The 21,111-nt window shown below is 44.6% G+C and overlaps 1 protein-coding gene across 1 annotated transcript in view; it reads left to right on the top strand.

The window, feature by feature from the left end:
- The first annotated feature begins 950 nt into the window (after positions 1 to 950).
- LOC105563385 overlaps positions 951 to 21,111 on the top strand; it is a 92,952-nt gene continuing 72,791 nt past the window's right edge. The window contains exons 1-3 of the mRNA XM_012014949.1: positions 951 to 960; positions 1,117 to 1,319; positions 15,160 to 15,301. Of these exons, the coding sequence (XP_011870339.1) occupies positions 951 to 960; positions 1,117 to 1,319; positions 15,160 to 15,301 (355 nt within the window). The remainder of the gene's footprint in view (positions 961 to 1,116; positions 1,320 to 15,159; positions 15,302 to 21,111) is intronic.

Genomic DNA, 21,111 nt, shown 5'->3' with positions numbered 1-21,111 from the left:
GTCGTTGGCGGTCCAGCGTGGAGTAAATTTGCTCACCGCGTACGATTGACGTTTCCGTACGGTTGAATAAATTCGCCGTACTATCTTAACGCGGCTCGATGTAATTCACGAGCGACTTTGACCAAATTGTCGATAACGATTATTAGTAACGATGTCATTGTGCGATTGTTACACGAGTGAAATGAGACTGCGATCATTCGAATATGCGACGTCCTCCCGAACAACGCGATTTAGAAATTAATCGGAGGAGGCTTCCTGAGGAAACAGTGGGGAATGGGACATGTATTCATATGAACACTTTTGCTTAAAATAACCGATACTATCACCTCCAAGAATATTGACCTGTCCTCCTGGGACACCCCGTATAAAAGTCTGTGGTAAACTGTCTGCAGTTATTACGTTTTCTTCACCTTCCGATTAGACTTGAAAATTGTAATTCGGTCGGGGAAACATTATTCTGCAATACTGCAATAGCTACGCGAGTTTCACTATCTATCTATGCACAGCTAAGTCCATTCGTTTCGAGTTTCGGAGGAAACTTCCGGATCGCGTAGGAAACTCACAGCGGCGTTTACCTCGCGTCTAACCCTTCCGGTAACCGCGTATTTATTCTCGGGCTTAACACACGCCACCCTTTCACCGTGCCTGCCCTCGGCTGACAGACGCGGGCGGTAATTGCGAAGCGACTGCGGATTCCGAACGTCACCTCTCGTGCGCGTCTGTGGATTAGCGAAATGAAAATCCCGAAATTGGCGCCAACTGCGCGCCACGCGAGATCGACTGCTCTATTCGCGATCAAGAATTATAACGAGCACGACTCGTCGTTCTCAATTACCTAATCCGTACATTAGAAAAAGACGTGATGTCGCTGAGAAGATCGCTAATCGAAAGAAGGGAGATTCTGGAAACAAGAAATCAGTGAGGCTCCATTACTGCTCACTTGTTTCACAATGCTACAGCGTAAAATCTTCGTAATATCTTCTATGTATATGTTATATGTAATGTACACCGTGACGTCAAATTAAATTTAGCGTCTAATTAAATTAATTCTCTAAGCTTTTCTACCGATTTTCGCGTCATTTATGGATGCTATAAGTGGACGTGTTTGTGTTTCAGCGGGCAGCAATATCATGGTGGAGTTCCAGATGCCAAAAGAGGCCGAGGTGGGCACCACGATCGAGCTGAGATGCGAATGGCATTTACTGGGTGGGAGCCTCTACTCCGTTAAATGGTACAAGGACGATCACGAGTTCTTCCGATATCTGCCGGACGGCGCCCAAAAGACCCTGATATTCCCTCGGCCCGGAGTGAAAGTCGAGGTGCGTTCTCAATCTGTTTGTTGAAACTCTTCAAGTCGTACCGTCAATTAATATTTACTCTGGCGCAATCTAACGTGGGGATAGAATTAAACTATCCCTGTACGCTTTGTTATATTTATTGCGTAGAGATTTTTTAAAAGAGAATCCAGTGAGAATATGTGATAAATCGACAACAGGGTGGAGAGTACAGCGAGGAACATTAATATTGGCCGCGAAAGATTAACCTTGATTCGATTCTTCCTTTTTCTCCGTCGAACGTCAGAGCGTTCTCGCAGAAGTCTCTCGCTCGACGCCACCGCGAGCGGAACAAGTGATATACCCCGTCGCCGACCTGGCGAAGCGTTTCGTCCCTTCGCGCGTCTCTGAAGCATTCCCTCCGTCGTTCCGCGACGCAGGCGAGATTCCTTAAAACGCCACGCGGAAACTCAGGCACCGTCCGCCGCGTCGGTTTCTTTCGCCGACTGTACGCGGGATTCGACGCAATCAATCTTCTCCCCCCCTCCCCCCGTCCCCTCCGCACCCCTTTCGTACCCCCGGCTCCGGTATCGGGACACGAAAAGCTCGAGAGCACGCGAGCCTTCGATAAGACGAGCGCGCGGGGGAGAGAGCCGGGCGAAGCTACCGACGTGTCGGGATCCGTACACAAGTTTCCGCTATTCCGATCGGCGACGCGACCGTGAGCAGACGGCACCATCACGTCCCGATGTAATTCATCTTCCTGGGGGCTGGCTGGCTGGCTGGCTGGCCGGCCGGTCGGTCGGCCGGCCGGCAAAACGTGCCGGGCAGCGTATTCCAGACCGCGTTCTTGCGCCGGTACAAATGAGGCGCGAGTTCATCCCGCCGCCGCCGGCACCATCGCCGCGATACTACATCATCTTTCCCCGCGAGCTCCCCCGGTGCGAGCTGTCAGCCCCGTCGGAAGGGCCACCCTCCTCGCGGGATCGGTAAAAGGAAGGCGAGGCTACCGAGAGGAGCTCAATAAATAGTCTTTCGTATTATATTGATGACAGTCGCGTCGGATATAACCAAGTTGGATCGGTTACGCGTCGTTGAAAAGGATTATGTCGATGTACCAAAAACGCCCTCACAAACTTGAAATGAAATGAAGCGATTAGCACGAAAAGAACATCCTAGATCTACAGGGTGTCCTGTAGTTTTCTGTCAATATTATCTTGGGGAGATAGAACGTATTGAAGTGGACAAAAAGTCCTATACCGTATTGCAATATTTGCAATAATAATTCAGATATTGAATATTAAAGTCGAACAAATAGGGTGCGCCGAGACGGCACGACGAGGAAAGTGCTCGAGCCTCTCGAGTCATAGCACGGCCCACTGTATCTATCAGAATAGGGTTAGGGTGTTATATGTTCATTGTTCATGCCACCCAACGTTCAATTTAATCGGGGGGGGGGGGGGGATTGATTGAAAGAGACAGTCTTCTTGAAATATTTTGCAGTAGAGTTTTAGACCCAGATTTTTGTCGATATGATAATTTCTTCTTCTTATCTTTGCTCCGTAGAGTGATATCGGTTATTCCAAGATATCGCAGCATAAATGCATTATATTGATTTATAATTAAAACCATGACTTGAGATTGCATTAGATTGAATTAAATGGAACTCGCGTTGCTGTAAATGAACCATGAATTCATCATTTTCCCGCAACAGGCTGTCAACACTGCGATATCTCTATGTAGAATTCATTAAAGAGAAGTGAGACTGCAGTTCGTTGAATGGACTTTCATATGGCGCCGATAGTGCCGCATTACGCGCGGTCAAGTCGATAATAGCGAGCGCGTGAAAAAGGGTGATAATGCGATAACAGTTTTCGTAATATTGTATTAAATTGTACATTAAACAGAATGCAAGAACACGCGCGAGAAAACTTCCAACACGTTCGTAACCAATATTAATTTCATTGTCCCGTTTGGTCTGATCATACTTTGGTTATTTCTACTCATTTCCCGGCTGTCCGTAGTTCGGTAATACTTACATCTCGTCTGATTATAACAAGGTCCTTACTACTTGTAACTCGGGCACGAGTGTTGAGAATTTTAATTAAATTTGCAGACAGCTGTACAATTACGAGATTAAAATAAAGACTCAATTAGAGCCCGTAGACATGTGATGATTTATATTTCAACGGATATCTCTAAAAACAAGGGCGGTATTTAAAAGTGCTCTTACATGTATTTAATACGCGACGACACTCATCGGCTCAATTTATAAAGAGTTTAAGTAGAAGCTAGTCTGTATTTTTCGAGACGTATCCCATTGTGGATTAATCCGTGCGCGTGATGTAAAATTCAATCACCGCTGTATAATTACGGTAGCTTCTATCAACGACGATTACGCGCACGAACATCCTCGACAGAATCGATCGCGGTGCACAGTGCATTTGCCGCATCCTTTTGTCGATAGAGAGACAGGGAGCTTGTTCGCTGAATCTGAGGATACGTCATTTTCTCCAGAATCCTCGATATCCTGATGTGGATTCTCCTGTCGGCATTATCCATTGGAAACGAGATAGAGAGTAGTGAGTGAACGAGTGAGAGAGAGAGGGGGGGGGGAGAGAGAGAGAGAGAGAGAGAGAGCCGAAAGACGCTGAATAACGTATCGACGCGATAACGCCTGAATATTTCCTGCGTATTTCGCGCGGAATTATGTTTTACTGTAGTAAAGCGCTTTTGATTTATCTATTTGTTTGCAGCATAAACGTCAAACACGCATATTGCACATTCACTCTATTTTCGAGGTATTTACAAAAATTCGCGAAAGCAAGAGCTCTATGAAATTACCAAGTGCAACGTGAAAATTGTCTAATGTCAAGTCTAAAAACATATATCGGAAGCTTATCAGAGACAGTAATCTTTAAGTGACGGCAATCAAAGTAAAGGAATTTCTCTACTACATTATTAGGAAATATTTTACACAGGCGCAACACTCATTCAGTAATTAATATTACAATAATATCTTTGTATCTTTCTCTCCTCCCTCGACAAAGAAAATATTTCCAATATCAAATGCGATATCGGTAGAAACATGAGCGGATTCAGAGCCTATTTCGTGTCACGGTACGTTATCTTCTTCCGAGATCTCCACTGGTCTTCGATTCTCTCTCACTTTCGTATTTCTGGTCTCTTCGCCATTGAGGATCGAATGTTTCGAAGAATGCAATCCACCAGATTGTACTCCAATATTCTACAAATGACGTTCCCGATTCACCGGCCTCTCCTCTCGTCCATGAGCCGGAACATCACATAGGATACTATTTGCGAAAAATAACACACACACACACACACACACGCGCGCGCGCGCGCGAGGGGTCAATCGTCGCGAATAGTAAAATAAATTCCAATACGACAAACAATTTTTATACCTAGACACGATCAAATGGAGTCATTTAGTTTTAAAATACCACAAATTCAGTTTGGCAGATTTTGTTAAATATATGCGAAAACGTTTCACTCAAAATGACATTTTATTGTATTTTCACTTTATTTTATTTATCAGACAATTACGTATATATTATCCGTTATTTATTTTTTTAAAAATAACAAGATTAGAACAGTTTTTTTTAATCCTGCTAAATTCCGCGCTTCCCCGTGTAGATTATGCCTGCGTTTCATTGAAATTCATAACGTATTTAAAATTTTAACTTGCGCCGTTTTTAAAATAACCGAGTCAATTAAATATTTACAAAATATTCACGTACAATCGTAAACGCGCAGAATCAAAACTAAACAAAAATGAGAAGACGCGAAATCCCCGGAAGCGTTGTCGACGCGCAATTTTTTGTTAATTTTCGCTACACGTGCTATCGTTGATCGGCGGTAATCCCCATCAACAAAAACGAGCTTGTAGTATCGGGAAATAAAAATGTAAATCCTCTTCGAGGACATTCTCGATATCGCGTGTGCAAACATTTCCCAGCTTAGTTAACGAGAATTTTAAATTTCATGAACTTGCCGATCATCGTAATACTCCAAAGCGTAACATAAAGGACGGAAACCACAAGTATTATATTATACATATACATTCCTACGAATATTAAAAACGGCGGAATTCTCACTTTCATTAGAAACTCAAATAACGTCAATAGAATTGGGAATTTCCCGAATGCTAGAGCTGGAGATATCTGATTAATACAATGCTATATGATGCATCATTATATTTTTTAACATTCAAATCCCATGAAAAACGATTACTGAATATAATCATTGGAGAATACAATTATAATTACACAAAACATAATTATATTGTATTTTTAAGGATCATTTTTGCTGGGATTTCTGGTTACAATGCTCACACAATCGCGTTCGCTCAATGAAGCAGATCGGGTAAAACGAAGTGCCGACGCTTCGCCGTAGTAACATCTAAGGCAAACAGAACTATTAAAATGGAGATTCCTTTGTCGAATGCACACATTCACGAGGCGAGCTTCCGCAAGATTTTCGGCACGTCGTACACTCGGCGCGGCCCGAAAACAAGGTCAGTAGCAACGATAGTTTGACGATAGTTTGAGGATAGTTCCGGGCGAGATCACCCTCGACGCGAAACTTTCCGGCGATTCGCTAGCGGATAATACCCTTTCCTCGCGCTTCTTTTTTCCCCTCTTCTCTCTTTCTCTCTGCGCCCCCGCCCCCTCTGTCATTTTTTAAACTTTGCTCCGCCAGAAAAGCGTAGGTCCCGCCCGCATGTGCCATGCGCGCGGTCGTTTGCGCAGAAATTTAAATGATTTAGCTCCCACCCCGAGGGAACACACCAATTTTTGATGTTCCGGCAGAACTTCGCCCCGCGAGATATATATCTCTCGATGCGGGAGAATAACCGGGGTAATGGCGGCGCAGATACGACGCTCACCACCTGATCCGTTCATCGTCTAATCCCGTACGAAATTTAAGATCCAAGCTCTTCTTGTGCTCGTAAAAGAATAATTGTACTTTTCATCGATTGATCCTTAAGATCTTGCCAGAAATTTTACAACGTATCAATTTACACACTTGTCAAAATGGCGGCGCTGACCGGATTAGACGACGCTTACCACCCTATTCGTGCGTCGTCTAATCCGGTACGAAATTTAAGATACGAGTTTCTGTGCTTATAAAAAATAGTTGTATTTCTCGTCGATTGATTCTTAAGATCTTGCTAGAAATTTTACAAAGTACAAATTTGCATGCTTGTCAAAATAAATAAAGGATTCAGTTTTGATGTCCTATCCGTTACAATTCATTCCGCACGTTGCTCTCCTTAGAAAAGCCTTTTCCTGCGAATCGACTGGGAATTTTGCGTAAAAGTTTGCGAAAGGTTAAATGTACGCGATGTACGAGCGGGCTGACAAGAGGACCATTACAATGCCGAATGTGTATCGATGCGACTATCGCGTGCACCGACGCCGACGCACACGCTTTCGGCATCCTTGGACAACATTAAACGGCCGCGGCTTTATGGTTTCCGCGGATTGAATATCATGGGTGACCGTAACTACATTAATTATCCGCGAGATTCATCTAATGGAATGGAAAGCCGTTTTAAGCCGTAACGCATTCCTGCCCTCGAAATTCCCCATTTGTATGCAGCTGCTGTTCCGCATTACGGTTCTCTCGACCATGTCACATATCGAGATACGGTCGCGGGCCGTATTCATCGAGGAAGTGCAGGACAGAGAAGGAGAGATATTTAATCGGCGCGATGTGGATTTTCAAGCTCGTCCGTATTTGAGCGTATTAGAATAACGACAGCGCAAGCGTGCGCTAATATAGTAAAAGTGAAACGTGACATTCGTCACACTACACGGAATAAAACAACACCTTCCATCCCATTTCTCCGCGTCCTCGCACATGATATACAGAGTGTTTCATTTTAATCGCCCCAGGCAAATATTGCGATTAAAATAAAACACTCTGTACAGAGGAAAGTTGCCTATTATGAAACAAGTTTCTAATATGAGATAACGGGGTTTCTGTTAAATTAACAAGCATCATCTATTGGTTCCACCATGAATTTGTTGCTCTTGAAGTGAAATTTGTTTAGTAGAAAAAATTCATTGCTAGATCGTGTAATCATAACGAAAAAAGATTTCTGATTGAATTTGGACGTTGAAAACCTACTATCTCACACTAGAAGCCTATGTCATAATAGAGGACTTTCTTAGGCTTCTAGTTATTAAAATCTCGGCATCGGTTGCGAATATAAGATAATCGTGTCGCCGGCAGCTTGAACGTTTCATCAGCATTCGGTTGGTCGACGAGTTGCTCGTTTAAACCACAATCGGCTTTAATTTAACTGGCTGCTAATTTGCAGAGAATTACATAAAGTAAGAACGGAGTCGAGAAGTGATAGAGAAAACTTAAGTGCGTACCTTAGTCAAATTGATTCGACTTTTGAAACTCAATAGTCGGAAAAATCTCCCGGCGAAAGATCGGAAACTCCCCCGATCGTGGTCCAGAGAAGAAATACAAATCAACGGATAACGAGGGAACGACGTTGATACGGCGCCGCCGAAGGAAACCAGGGGGCTGCGTCGTTCGTTCTTTTATCGCGCGACATTTGCATGTGCTTCGCGTGCGACTTAAGGCGGCCCGTAAATAGAGCGACTTTCCGAGCAGCCGGTACGTGGGCAGAAAACAATCGAAAGCTCGCGCCAAGGTGCCCGGTGATGACCTCCTTCGCCTCCTCCTCCTTCTCTTCGCTTGGCAGAAAACCAAGGAAAATTTCCAAACAATCTGACTAATCTGCCGCGACCCCGCGAGCCGCGATCTTCCGCCCCATAAATCGTTGGCCGACAGCTCGAGGGTGGTAAAACCTAACAACGCCACCGCGAGCGGTCTGTATTATTCACGAGTCGTCCTCCCACGCACTTCGAAAAGTCCTTGTCGCGATCAACGGCGATATCGAACGACTACTGTCGCGATCGTCCCGTCAATAAGGCGGAGAAATCGACGGCGGTATTAGCGATAATCGCGATTCTAGGGCGAGGGCGAAATGTTGCATTAACGAGAGACGAAAAATTGCGCTGCCTCGGCTTGAGCGATGGTACGTCAGATTTTTATTCTGTTTTAACATCGCCGAAGAAAAGTGCACGAGATTATCTCTAAGGCGTGCGGGGCTTCACCCACCCGATTTTTCTGCCTCGCGAGAAGGGATGCAAAGGGGCCGTGCACCTCGCCCTTTCCCTCTTCTTCCTCCTCTTTCTCTCTCTTTCCCGTCCCGAGAGCGAGCAGAACCAACAACATCCATTACACGTCCGTATCCGTCCATTAAGCGGCGAGTCTATGGACGTCGTTTTGGATGCGCTTAATGGATTCCGCGGGAAGGTTAATTCAACGAAGATGAAAGTGAATGGGAAAGATGAATATCTTCGCGACCGGGAACGCGCGAGATGCACGGACGCGAATTTCACGGTGCATTATCCCTCGTCATTTTTTTTATCAGCCGCGAGCGCGGATCAGCGAGCGAGATTCTTCTGCCGACTCATTACTCTCGCCGCGAGCTTTCTGCAATTTTCTTGACAACAGTCGTACTCAATTATAGAATAATGAATCGGAGCTGAACGCACGTGCACGACGTGCCTGTCCCCCATTTTACATCACCATCGCGTTTCCCGGCGATCGCGAATCGTCGAATTGGACAATTGTATTTAAACCGATGTCCGGCAGTCTGCTCAAATAAGTGCGACAATTATCGTATGTTTAAAGGCCGAATCAGACTAGCAATTGTCGATTCAGATTGGATTGGGATTGGCGAATGTCTTCGAACCAATGAGAATCGGTTAAATCGCTGGCTACTGTGTTCTCATTGGCTAGAGGACTAGCAATTGCCGACTCGGGTTGGATTGGGATTGGCGATTGGCGAATGTCTGCTAGCCAATGGGAGTCGATTAAGTCGCTGGCTGCTTTCTTATTGGCTAGAGGACAATCGTCAATCGCCAATTCCGACCCAATCCGAGTCGGCGATTGCTAGTCCGATTCGGCTTTAAAGTCCGTCTACCGTGGCCTTACGCGACGATTATACGTCGTTGCTGGCCGCTGAAATTTAACGGCCCGTTGTCGTGACGTTCGTTCGTGTGCTGCTTTTATCCCTGGAAACTCATCGCGAGGAATAAAGATTCGGAGAGATGGCGGTTTATGGGTTATTCAAAGTTAACGCGCCATGTAACTCGGCGGTCTTGGTTCTCCGCAAGACGGGTACGTAAGTACGTTTTAAAAAGCGGTACACCAGAGGGAGGGGGGCGGTATTCCTCGCATTAATGCCGGCGGAAGACACATTGACGACGGCAATAAAAAGAATTGAATATAAAGCCGGTTGTATATATGCGCGGAGCATTAGAACCGACGGAGGGAAAGGAATTCGAGTTTACGGTCAAATAAATGTAATTATCCTACGCCGCAATAGGACGAGGATACAATGGTGTTACGGTATTACAGTCACTAATTCACCAGCTCTGAGAGAGGGAGAGAGAGAGAGAGAGAGAGAGAGAGATTGCAGTCGGGGCTGAAAGTAGCGGCTGGATACCGTAAATGAATATTTGCATAATTATCTGCTTAATTGACTCGTAATTTTTAATTGAAATCGGTTTCCAATTGAAAACCGACTTATACTTAAAGGGCAGTGTCTGTGGAGGTATTTGAAAAGAATATCAGTAATTCTAAAATGTAATGAAAGTCTGATTCGACAATCTGGAATCAGCGAAATATGAGGAAATGTAAAAAGGGGGATAAACTTTTTTTCAATTTAAGACGAAATGCATGTTAAATAATAATCTATTACTTTATAGTTTATTTAGTTTGTTATTTTATAATCCACACGGAGAGAATCTTCTCTTAACATTTATCCCAAAAATTATGTAATCGTGGGAGAACGTAACCAAGAACTTTGAGTTTTTGGAAATTTTACCATACATTTACTAGTAAAATGTATACTATAATTATTAGTACACCCAGAAAAAAGTTTGTTTGAACTTTGATCTTAATAGACTTTTATTTAATTTTAAAGAAATGGTTTCTTTATCTTAACCACAATTTTATTTGATTGGGACTGAAATTTTTAAGAGAATTCATATCTATTTTCTCAAATTTAGCAAATGTTTTACATCAATCAAATAAAATTTTTACAAAATGTTTTACATTTGCTAGTACAAGTAAATAAAAATTCATTAGATTCAAAGAAACATGATTTGAACGTATCTCATTTGTTTAACCGAAATAAACTTTTTTTCTGTGTGTAAATGTATGGTAGGATTTCAAAAAACTCTTACAAAATCCTTCGAAATGCCGTGTTGTCCCACGATTACATATTATAATTTACAGGATAAAGAAAATTCTCTCGTGCAGGATTAAATAGGGCTACTTTCAAGAAAATCGTAGGAAGTCGATTCGCAGCGAAATTGACAAACGATGAAAAAATCTCCTCTGATGCGCGTTTGCGACTGACAAAAAACCGATAAAGAATAATACTACAAATGATAAAATAGAATCGGAAGCGCGGAGATAGAAATGAGAAGACGACTTCGCTCGTCCGCGACTGCTTCCGCTTTAATAACGTCTCGCGCAGCCGAAAGACAAATTACTATGGCGCTCGCGTTTTCCGGAAAGTACCTAAGAGCATCTTTCCTGCGTCGAGCGAGAGCTGAGGTTCCATTCGGCGACGTAGATTAGCGAGGACGTTGCAGCCAGTCGAGTAAGGTTTGCTCTCCCTCTTCCCTCCACCCCGGGTATTATACTTGCAGCCGCGGTAAGAAGTTGCGAATCAACATCTCGTTATCCGGAATTCGAAAACTTTCGCGTCTGCAACCAACCGACCACCCCTCCCCTCCACCCCTGCTTACGTTTCTCTCCTCGCGCGCACTCCCGAGAAGAGGCTGATTGTTGCGCGACCTTTTGTATAATTTCCGTCTATCTCTCAGGAAGATTGGAGCCCCCTTCGGGATCGCGACAAAAGTAAGTAGACGAAGTTGCGAGATTCAATTGATGAAAACAGCGAATTGTGTCGGCCGGTAAGGAGCGCACAACAGAGAGGAAAGAGAAAGGGGGAGAGGGGAAGAGATACTTGACAACATCGATAACGAGGCATCGCAAATCTCTCTCTCTCTCTCTCTCTCTCTCTCTCTCTCTCTCTCTCTCTCTCTCTCCCCCCCTTCACCCCTTTCTCTCCACCTTTCTTTCGAGAGCGACGACTTCGGCCGCGCGGACGTCCGGCGGGGGGAACGCGACGAACGAGGACGAGGACGAGGCCGAAGCCAAGGAAGCGCCTCGTTTCCTCGAGACCGAGAATACCTTATCGTCAGCGTCTGGGAAAATTTGATCTAAGAAAAGTGGCTAATAGCGAAAGTCCCGGCTATAAAATAAGCCACGAGAGTATCTCGGATCCGGCTGGCTTATTTTAGAGAGCACTCTTAATCGTGTCCTCGGGCGGAAACCTCGAGATTATTAATTAATCAATGATCGCGGACAAGGGGGACGTCGTAATTCGGAGATCGACTGATTAACACGGGCGGGCGATACCTTCGTCATCCACAAAGCACGCCACTAAATCTCGCTCCGCGCGATTAATTTTACAGCGCGGTGTCATCAAGGGAGTCGAAAACTTCGGGACGACTCCTCGTCTGCTCGTATCCTATTTCGAGGGAGATCTGGACTGGCGCAGTTTCATCCCTCATCCCCTTAACCCACTCCTTCTCTTAATACGCGAGCGGTGTACAATTTCGAAACTTAAAGGACGAAGTCAAGGAGGGCTCCGAGCGAATTTGCCTAAGTTCTCCGACTTCGCTTCCTCGCTCGTCCCTCGAATTATTTCGAGCTTCTATCCGCCGGTAAAAGTAATTTTGTTCTCGAACAGAGAAAGCGAGCGAGACCGACGCCCGTGCCGCGCCGCGCCGAGGTGACTCAAGTCGTCCGTGGCGAGGCGAGGCGGGTCGGAGTCGAGCCGGTACAGACGGTAGGCAGATTCGGTGGAAGGGCACGCAGCTGGGGAAAGATGCTTTTAGTTTATTACCTCGAGGAAATTACGCTGGCGAGCCCCCGTCTACGTTATTTCTTTTTTCTTTCCTTGCTTCACTTACGGCCAGAAGCGCCGGGAGACGCGAGTCATCGCGACGCCGCGTCGCTCGCGAGCTTAAAGTCCGCCGGCTCCTCCCAAGGCGCACGACGTAAGCTCCGCCGCGCATTTTGAGGAATTAGGTACATCTTACTCGTTCGTAACGGCTGGGTATCTCGACCGAGTCGTTACCGCCGGCGCGCGTACGATTCGCGCGGCGCTCTTACCCGAGAGGATCTTATCCGAGGGAAAGGGCAACGCGATTCTTCCTTCCTCGGGAGAAAAGGGAATTGAGCGGGGATTTACATTCAGAATAGGATACCTCTAACCACTCGAGACATGAGAATTTCTGTTTATTAAAGAGAGCCTGAATCTTCCACGAGTTACTTTCGCGGACAATCCGGGAAGTTTGAGCATTCCTCGTCATTAAATGAAGCACCGTCGATTTACGACCGACAATCTCCTTCGAGCGCGCTGCATACGCAACAGTTTAACAACTTGGAATTAAAAGGGCCGATAAATATCAACGTCGTCTCCGCAGAAGTATCCCTTCCTCCCGATTCCCGCGGCCGTAATGCGTTCCTTCCGCGACGGTTTACGAGCGTAATCTATCCTGTCGTGTCATCGGGACGCGCATTATGCAACTTCGGAACTTTTGCGCGCGTTAGGCGCCTCTCTCGTAAACGCGAACCGAGAAGTTGGCCGAGGGAAATTAGGCAACGACTTATGCTCGTTTGTGCGAGCATACTTTCGTAAAGCTGACTGTAAAAGACGGCAATTGGCAACTCCAGACAGTTGCTCTCCTCCGTACTGTACAATTGCACGGTTAAAAACTAATTACTGCGACAGAGCAACAAATTACCTATTGTATCGCTGTACATGGAGAGAAATTTCTCTTAAAATTTAGCCTGTTCGTCGAAAAACAAATATTATCGACAGTTTGATATGTTACAACTACCACAGAGACTATTATCTACCAAAAGAAAACGTCTCCGATTACTTGGAAAAGGCGATTAAAAGGTATATAAGAAATTTGCTTTCAATAATGAAGAAATATATACACACGGAGATACTGGCCAAAGAACTTCCCATCTCCGTAACACGGCAAACGGGGCTGAAATTCCTAATTCACTTTAATTAGCCGTCACCGCGAGCCATCCGGACCGCCGATCGAAGGGTGGAGGCCGCCTGTCACTACCAACGGCAATTTTCCTCGGCGTCTGAGATCGCGTGGATTATCAGAATATCGGAAGATCGACGGAGGCGACTACCGGAGATGCCGTTAATGTAGCCGGAAATTACGAAAGGGACGGCTTTTATCGGACGTGCGCGGCGCGGCAGCGAGCCAGGTGCGGCGCTGCGTCGCGCGGTCGTCTCGACGACGAGATTGAACGCGGCCGCGTTCGATAATACGCTTCCCTCCGCATGCGAGTCATCTCGCGTCGGTCTCGATGCGAAAAACTTGAAATCGCGATACGAACGCGTCCCCGACGTACGAGAGATCGAAAAATGTAGCGGCACTATTTATCTCATCGGCAATTCCCGCCGTGAATATAATCGGAATTAAAAGTTCATCTACGATTCGGAGAATCTGATTTTAATTGGATTTAATCCTCAATTACTGTAATCAAATTTGGATAACACAATTACCGCGCCATGAATCGAATTTAAGCTCGCCACGCGGCTTTTACGGAGATTTAGAGTTAAAAATTAATTAGATTCTCAGAGCCCCGCGCACCGCGGAATTAAATATTCATAATCCGACGGAGACGGATCGACGGAGAGTGATCGACCACGTCGCGACGTAGCGAGTATCGGCATGTCGGAGGCGCGACACGCGGCATTTCCGGCGATCGAGTCGGCGCTCGGTGATCGATACGGACGGTTGATTTCCCATAGATGTTGAATGACGGGCGCGGGAAAGAGACTCCCCGTCTCGTCGTCGCATATCGCGGGGAGCTAATTGGACCGCGGATGTACCTAATCGAACCTAATGCGAGAGCAACCGGGACCGGGGTATCTCGGGCTCCGGTAACGGGCCATGAATTATCGATAAGCCGCAAACGTCCCCGCGTCCTTCCACCTCGTTATCAATGAAGTCGCACGTGGAAGACGGCGGCGCGCGGCCCGCCGAGACGACGCTGTTCACCATTCCGAGACGCGACTCTTCGAGCACTGGCCAACGTGACGGATAGAGACACGCGGTAGGTCAAGTCTAATTAACCCCGGCAAGGGTCAGCGGCAAAATGCACGACTGTTCGTACACGGTCGGTGGGAGCCGCGCACAAACCGCACACCCGCAAGCTTTGAGAAATGGGAAAACGTAAGCACCTGGTGTAAAATCTTTCAGCGCTGCTTTTACTTCGATATCGATAGAAGAAAAAATTCCTGGTTTGCAAAGAATGTGTATCCATCGAAATGTTATTTTCCTACTTTCTGATACAATACTTTCGGTGTGTCTGTGACATCTGCTTTAGTTTGTAACTACAATCTTGATATTGAATTTTTTTAGAATCTTGCGTGTCTCAGCGGGCTGCCGCGGCCAAAATTCTCGGCTCGAAGAATTGAATTTCGCGTTATCTTCGGGAATTCCATTACCCCGTGCAATACAATCAGGCGTTGATTGTCTCGGATGTAATATCGAGTGCGCACGCACGCGACATACACAATCGCGTAAGTAAGCCCTAAAACTCGGAGCGGGGGGGGTTCGAGTCTAGATCCGTCGCTGCACGCCGACATCACGTCCTGGGACAAAAATCCTCCATTAGCAAAGCAAATACCTTGCCGTATTCTTTCTGTCCGCAGAAACAGCCGAGCAGCGAACAGCAGAAATTGATAAGATTGAAGGACCTCGTCTTGCAGAGCTCCGGTCAATACAAATGCGAAGTCTCCACCGAGGCGCCGTCGTTCGCCACCACTTATCAGACGGCCAATCTGACGGTGATTTGTAAGCATCCCCATTTCTTTCTTAATTAAGCCGTATACCATAGTATAACCATAGTATAACTAGTATAACATAGCATAACTAGCCCACTCTGTCATTTCTTTTGTTTTGTGTCGATTCTTTCTGCGCATCCGCCATTATTTTGGCGAAGCCACTTAGATGGATGTTGTATATGTGGTAGTGTGTATATGTGGTAGTTGTATATGAGGTAGGGCGACAGTGTGAAAGGATTTTATACCAAAATAATGGCGGAACACCACGTGATCGAGACCGAAAAGATCAAAGGACCGATAGAGAGTGGCATGCTAGTTATACTATACCGGCGAGATGTCGTAAACGCACTCCTGTCGTTGTCAATGCAAGAGACGCAGAATTAATATAAACCAGTTACTGTCCGACTTCGCTCGTCGAAAGCGCGCGTTTCTTTTGCATTATTTAAATGTATCCATCGCGCCGAATTACGTAAATCTTGTAAATCGATTAAGTAGCTCACGAAGTTACTTTCGATGGACTCGATCCTTCTCTAACCTTTTTTTTTTGCGGCAAATCGGTAATCGTGCGGGAATATTCTCTCGTTACGCATAAAATTCTACACCATCTCATTAATTCACGAGCGCCCAATAGAGACTCCTGCCTGCCTGTTTGAGTTACCGCCAACAGTATCTACCATTATGGAATATTTATGTGTACCTGCGCGCGATAAACTATTGCGGCAGCGCCCACGCGCCTGGCGTGCTGTTTTATTGTAAAATAGTTGTCCACCGGTTTTCCGCCGCCGACCATTCCGCACATCCTCGCGCCATTAATTCGCGTCTTGGGTGCTCTCCCCCGTCCAAATATACTTTTTAATTACACACGCACTCGATCGAGTCGCGGTTCTACGCACATATGTAATAATATTGAACGACGTACAATACATTCAATCACAATATTTTTCGATATTTTGTAATATCGCAATCGCGATATCGTCGCGGAATCCGCGAAAAAAAACTGCTGGATTTATATTCTTTTAATAAAAGCTGGATTACAGCGATTGTTACGATTCTTTGCGATGAAAAATGTGCTCTGCGGATTATGTCAAATATTAAAATTCCCCAGAGACAGTTCATATAATATATATTTCTATTATTATTTGATACGCGGTAATCAGCGGACTTATCGTAAAAGATCATTTTGTAAATATTATTTCAGCTGCCAATTACGTAGCGAATATGCGTTGAACAGATTCAATGTAATTTGCTCGAAAAAAAAGGAAAAAAAATACGCCACCGATGAACGCGTCTTTTCGCGCGATTTTAATAATTTGGACGTTAATAGGCAATTAGGTGATAAAAGCCGCGCGTGGCCAGCCGAACATTTTACGATAATACACTTACGCTGATTTCGTTCGCGTTTCCGCCGCTCTCGGCCGCCATTAAATCTGTATGTTTCAATTAATCGTTTAATTATATGCATTATAATTCATACGCGAATCACGTAAAACACGCGGCCGCCCGCGCTTATCAAGTTTCCCGCGGTTGAAACGGCACCGGGCGACACTAATTTGCCCGATTCGGCGACTCGAATAAAATCGCCAACAAATAAACCGGCACAATGGCGTCGCGCCACGGGAAGGGAAGCAGCATTATCGCCGTTGGCACCGTTCGGTATCGTATCGGCGAGGATCGATCAACGCCGGAATTTATCTTCGCCAAACGCCTCCGCTCGCGGTCCGCGAGATCGATTAAATGGCCGCCATACGAGCGCCGCGCGTCCCTTTTTCTTTTTCACCGGCAGCGTGAAAGCCGGTTTCGGTACGACAGGTGCCGATGAATAGGCTCCCTCGAAAAAATAACGCGTCCGCAATTCTGGCTATCGCTCGCGGCTTTCGATTCTTGACCGGGCTACGTAAATCATCCCCGAGTGACGAGACGTGTCCAGGATAAAGCACCGTATACCCCTATCGAGCAGACGAAACTGCCGTATCATGGATTGTGGGCGGTGCGCGTCGAAATCTGCGAAACAGTGAATGCTCGAGAACTTCGGAAACGACTGTGTTTCTTCATTTAAATGTTGTTTTTCGATACTTCCATGCCGATGGCGTTATTTTAAATTTGAGCCTTCCTCGGAAACTCTCTTTTATTCATCGTGAATTCTACCGGGAACTCAACTACTTGCCTCTACAAAACACGTTACTAGAAAAAATCCATAACCGAACAATACTGTGTGATACAACTGAGCAAATGATCATTTTAAGTAGTGGTCTTAATTATTCGAAGCTTCGCAACTTCGAAGCTTCGAAGAATCCGAAGAAACGAAGAAACTTCGAATATGAAATTTTCGAAGTTTTGAAATTTTTCGAAGAATCGAAGTTTCGAATATTCGAAGCCAACTAATGCATTAACGTATAAGTTTTCAAAGACCGTACCAAAATTTATTTCCTTCGATTTAATTGCGTTTTTTTTTGTTTGAGTGAATGGACAAATATGTGTCCGACAAAAAGTACGTTTGCTTTCTACACTTTGTAATGATATTAATTAGTTGGCATTTAATTACTTCACAGTTATAATAAAAACGATTAATTTTGCAAAATTTGTTATTGTTTTTATTATGTTAATACATTAGTTGACTTCGAAACTTAGAAACTTCGAATCTTCGAAAAATTTGAAAACTTCAATTCTCGAAGAATTTCTACGAAGCTTCGAATCTTCGAAATTGAAAATCTTCGAAGAAAAGTCCCAGCTCTAATTTTAAGTAAACATTTTCGAAAAAGGAAACGCGCGTGGCTGTTTGGTCCGTTTGATAGATGCATAGCGTTTTAGAACGAGAGGGAAAGAGGAAACGGAAACTGGCCAGAGAGGGAAAAGAGGAACCGCGAAGAGAACGGGCTGTCCAGTCGCGAGCCCTGTCGACTGTGCGAAATTTGTTTCTGTCCGTGGCGAAGGTGCCGCAGGAACTGCCCCCCTTCCCCCTCCTTCACCGCGAAAAAAATTTACATCGTTTATCACGATGCGTGATAAAAAAAAAAGTAGGAAAAACCATATTCGCCCGTCCCGTCGAATATTTTCGCGAGTGCGAGCCTATCTCCGTTTTCGATTCGCTCGAGTCCGAATTTGCCGGCGCAAATGTCGAGGTGTTACGATCGAATGCCGATCGAACGCAGATTTTTTTACATCCCGTGACTGCGTGCGATTGTTTTCTCGCGAGCGTCACGTTGTTTCGCGTCATACTCGAAGTGAAATTGATCGAGTCGTTCAGTCCACGGCGTCTGAATGGAACGGAATAAAATCCTTTTTATGTAAGGCTCGTTCTCGTTTAAAGCGATGCGCATCGGGGTGCGTCAATTTTTTTTCCCGAAACTACAGCTCATCGCGATGGAAATAGTTACGCAAATGCGACCGTGTAACGGGAAAAAAGTTTTTGTAAACACGACGGCGGTTCGCGTTGATCGATACGGGAGGAAAATTACGGAATCGCGACGTTTGCATAAAGTAATTGAAACGGCGCGGGCCCGCCGACGGCTTCCGAAACACAATGAAAAATTTCGAGGGAGCCCTCGTAACGCTTTCGCGTACCATTCCGCGTCCGGATTAGTTTTGCGATGAATGAAAGACACGTCATTTGTAAACGGCCTTTGTGCCGGCGCGATATTAAAAAAGCAACGCATACAACAAAAATATTATTCGGAGATGAATGCCGCGAATATTGCGCGAGATTTTATGGAGAGAATTGTGCGTCGGCTCAATTATGTGCGCCAGCTGCACCCGGCGTGGAAATTGTTTTTTTATTAATTCGGGAAAATGCGAGGCGTATCGTCGCGCGTGACCGATAATGGGGATTTCGCGTTGTGTCGTTAATACTAAGCACCTGGCGGAATTATTAAAGACAAGAAAGTCAAGTACACGCTTCATCCCGTCGACAATTTGCGAATAAGAATTTAATATCACTTGTACGCGCGGAGCATTTGCCTTGGTAAATTTTTACCAAGGCAAACGAACGTAATTTATGCAGTTGCGAAAAGCGCAACTCTCGTAGTACCGGCGCTTCGTACCCTTTGGGACCGCTGATATTTCTCATAATGAAGAGTACATATAAGCGTACGCGTATTTGAACAACACATGAAAGAGGGGCATCCAGAAAAAATGTATAAAACGGTTGGAAATGCATATATCCTCGTGAGCAGCTTAATGAAGCGTCTTTTTGTGTCTGGTTTACTAGCTATTCTTCGCGTTTCTACGCTCATAGTCATCCGAAATGGAAACATTGCAAGCAAATGCTCATTTCAACGTATCTATTATTAAAACAACTCCTCGCACTTTACAGCTATTAATTTCGCATTAATTAATAATATACACGAAGTTTTGTCATTGCATTAAGAAATGAGAGACGGTCAGATGTTATATTCAAAACAGTCTTAAGGGAATCCTAAAGCCGTCTGTTTTATCGACATTATTTGCAGGGTTGAGAAGTAACTCGTTACTTGTAACGAAGTTGCAGGGGTTCGATTTGGAGTTTAACGCGCCCGCGGGATTTAATAGGGGTTTCACTCTCACACATATGCGAGAATGTATGTATATAGAAGCATAACCCACCCAAATTGTAGCACATCAAAAGAAATTAAAGTATACATCGTACAGCACCTTACTTAGGCACTCCATCAGAGTGGCCAATATTGACCACTTACCTCGTCGTATTTAGTCCTTCGGTGGGCCAGATTGGACATACCTTTCGTTGCTCCCGGCCATACAATCTGGTCATTTTGACCAGAGATCAGGAAGGAAGAAAACTCCTTCCATAGTCGGTTATCGTCGCCGATAAATATTTCGTACGGTTCGAATATACGAGTGACGATCGTATCGCAAAATGCACGACCACGAGACGTGAATTAAAGAAGAAGGTTAATTAAAAAAACTTTACTGTATTACTGTATATACGAATCAAATTTATTGTTACTGCTGTTATGTATTCAAAAATATTGACCATTTCTTCGTAATTTAATCTTTAATTTCGAAATTCAAGTAGGTATAGAGAAAAATTTACTTCGCGTTAGAGTGATTTTAATCAAATTCCTCGATAAGGTAAAATTTATAATATAAATAAAATTAAATAATTAATAATTTATTGAAAAATTTTCTTGAAAACCTGATCGCGAAAACCGACCGCGTAAACCGACCGCGAAGATGCGTGTAATTGTGCATGTCGTTCATGCGATACGCATCTTGACAATACATATTATATATCAAATCAAATATAGAAAATATGAAAAATAAATGGATAGGTTACAAAAGATTAGCTCGACAAATATAGCAAGACTATATTTGCCAAGCCATATTTTGTGTAATTTTTGCAACAACTCACGATGGAAAGTGAATTCAACATGTCGTAATATATGCAATAGAGTTTCATCAGATTAAAATAATGTAAAAGAAAATTAAAGGCCTTGCTGCAGGAAAGAATGAATCCCAGATCTTCCGGATTACCTCCGATAGCGGTCATTTCGGCAGGGAGTTAACGACGATCGTTTCTCAAATCATGCAATCTCGTACATTTTAAGTTTTATTGAAACAAAAATTATTCTTCCATTATTAGTGTTAATGGAAGAATATTTATGGAGAAAAATATACATACAATCTTCTCTTCTTTTTTTTAATTTTGCGAATCGACGTCGCGCCCTCGTGCCGAAACCGTTGCTTCCGGGGATCCGTGACAAAGAAAACCAGGGATTAACTCTGGTTATCCAATAAGGTCTTTAATCTTCACGGGAAAAAGAAAATTTAAACTAATCCGAAGGTCAAGGTCCTCGCTGCAAGAAAGAATGAATCCCAGATCTTCCG

Source organism: Vollenhovia emeryi, unplaced genomic scaffold, assembly GCF_000949405.1.
Source record: "Vollenhovia emeryi isolate VEMERY1.0 unplaced genomic scaffold, V.emery_V1.0 DF939177.1, whole genome shotgun sequence".
Taxonomy (NCBI): domain Eukaryota; kingdom Metazoa; phylum Arthropoda; class Insecta; order Hymenoptera; family Formicidae; genus Vollenhovia; species Vollenhovia emeryi.
Note: the sequence above shows the minus strand (reverse complement) of the source record. Positions and strands in the feature narration are given on the sequence as shown.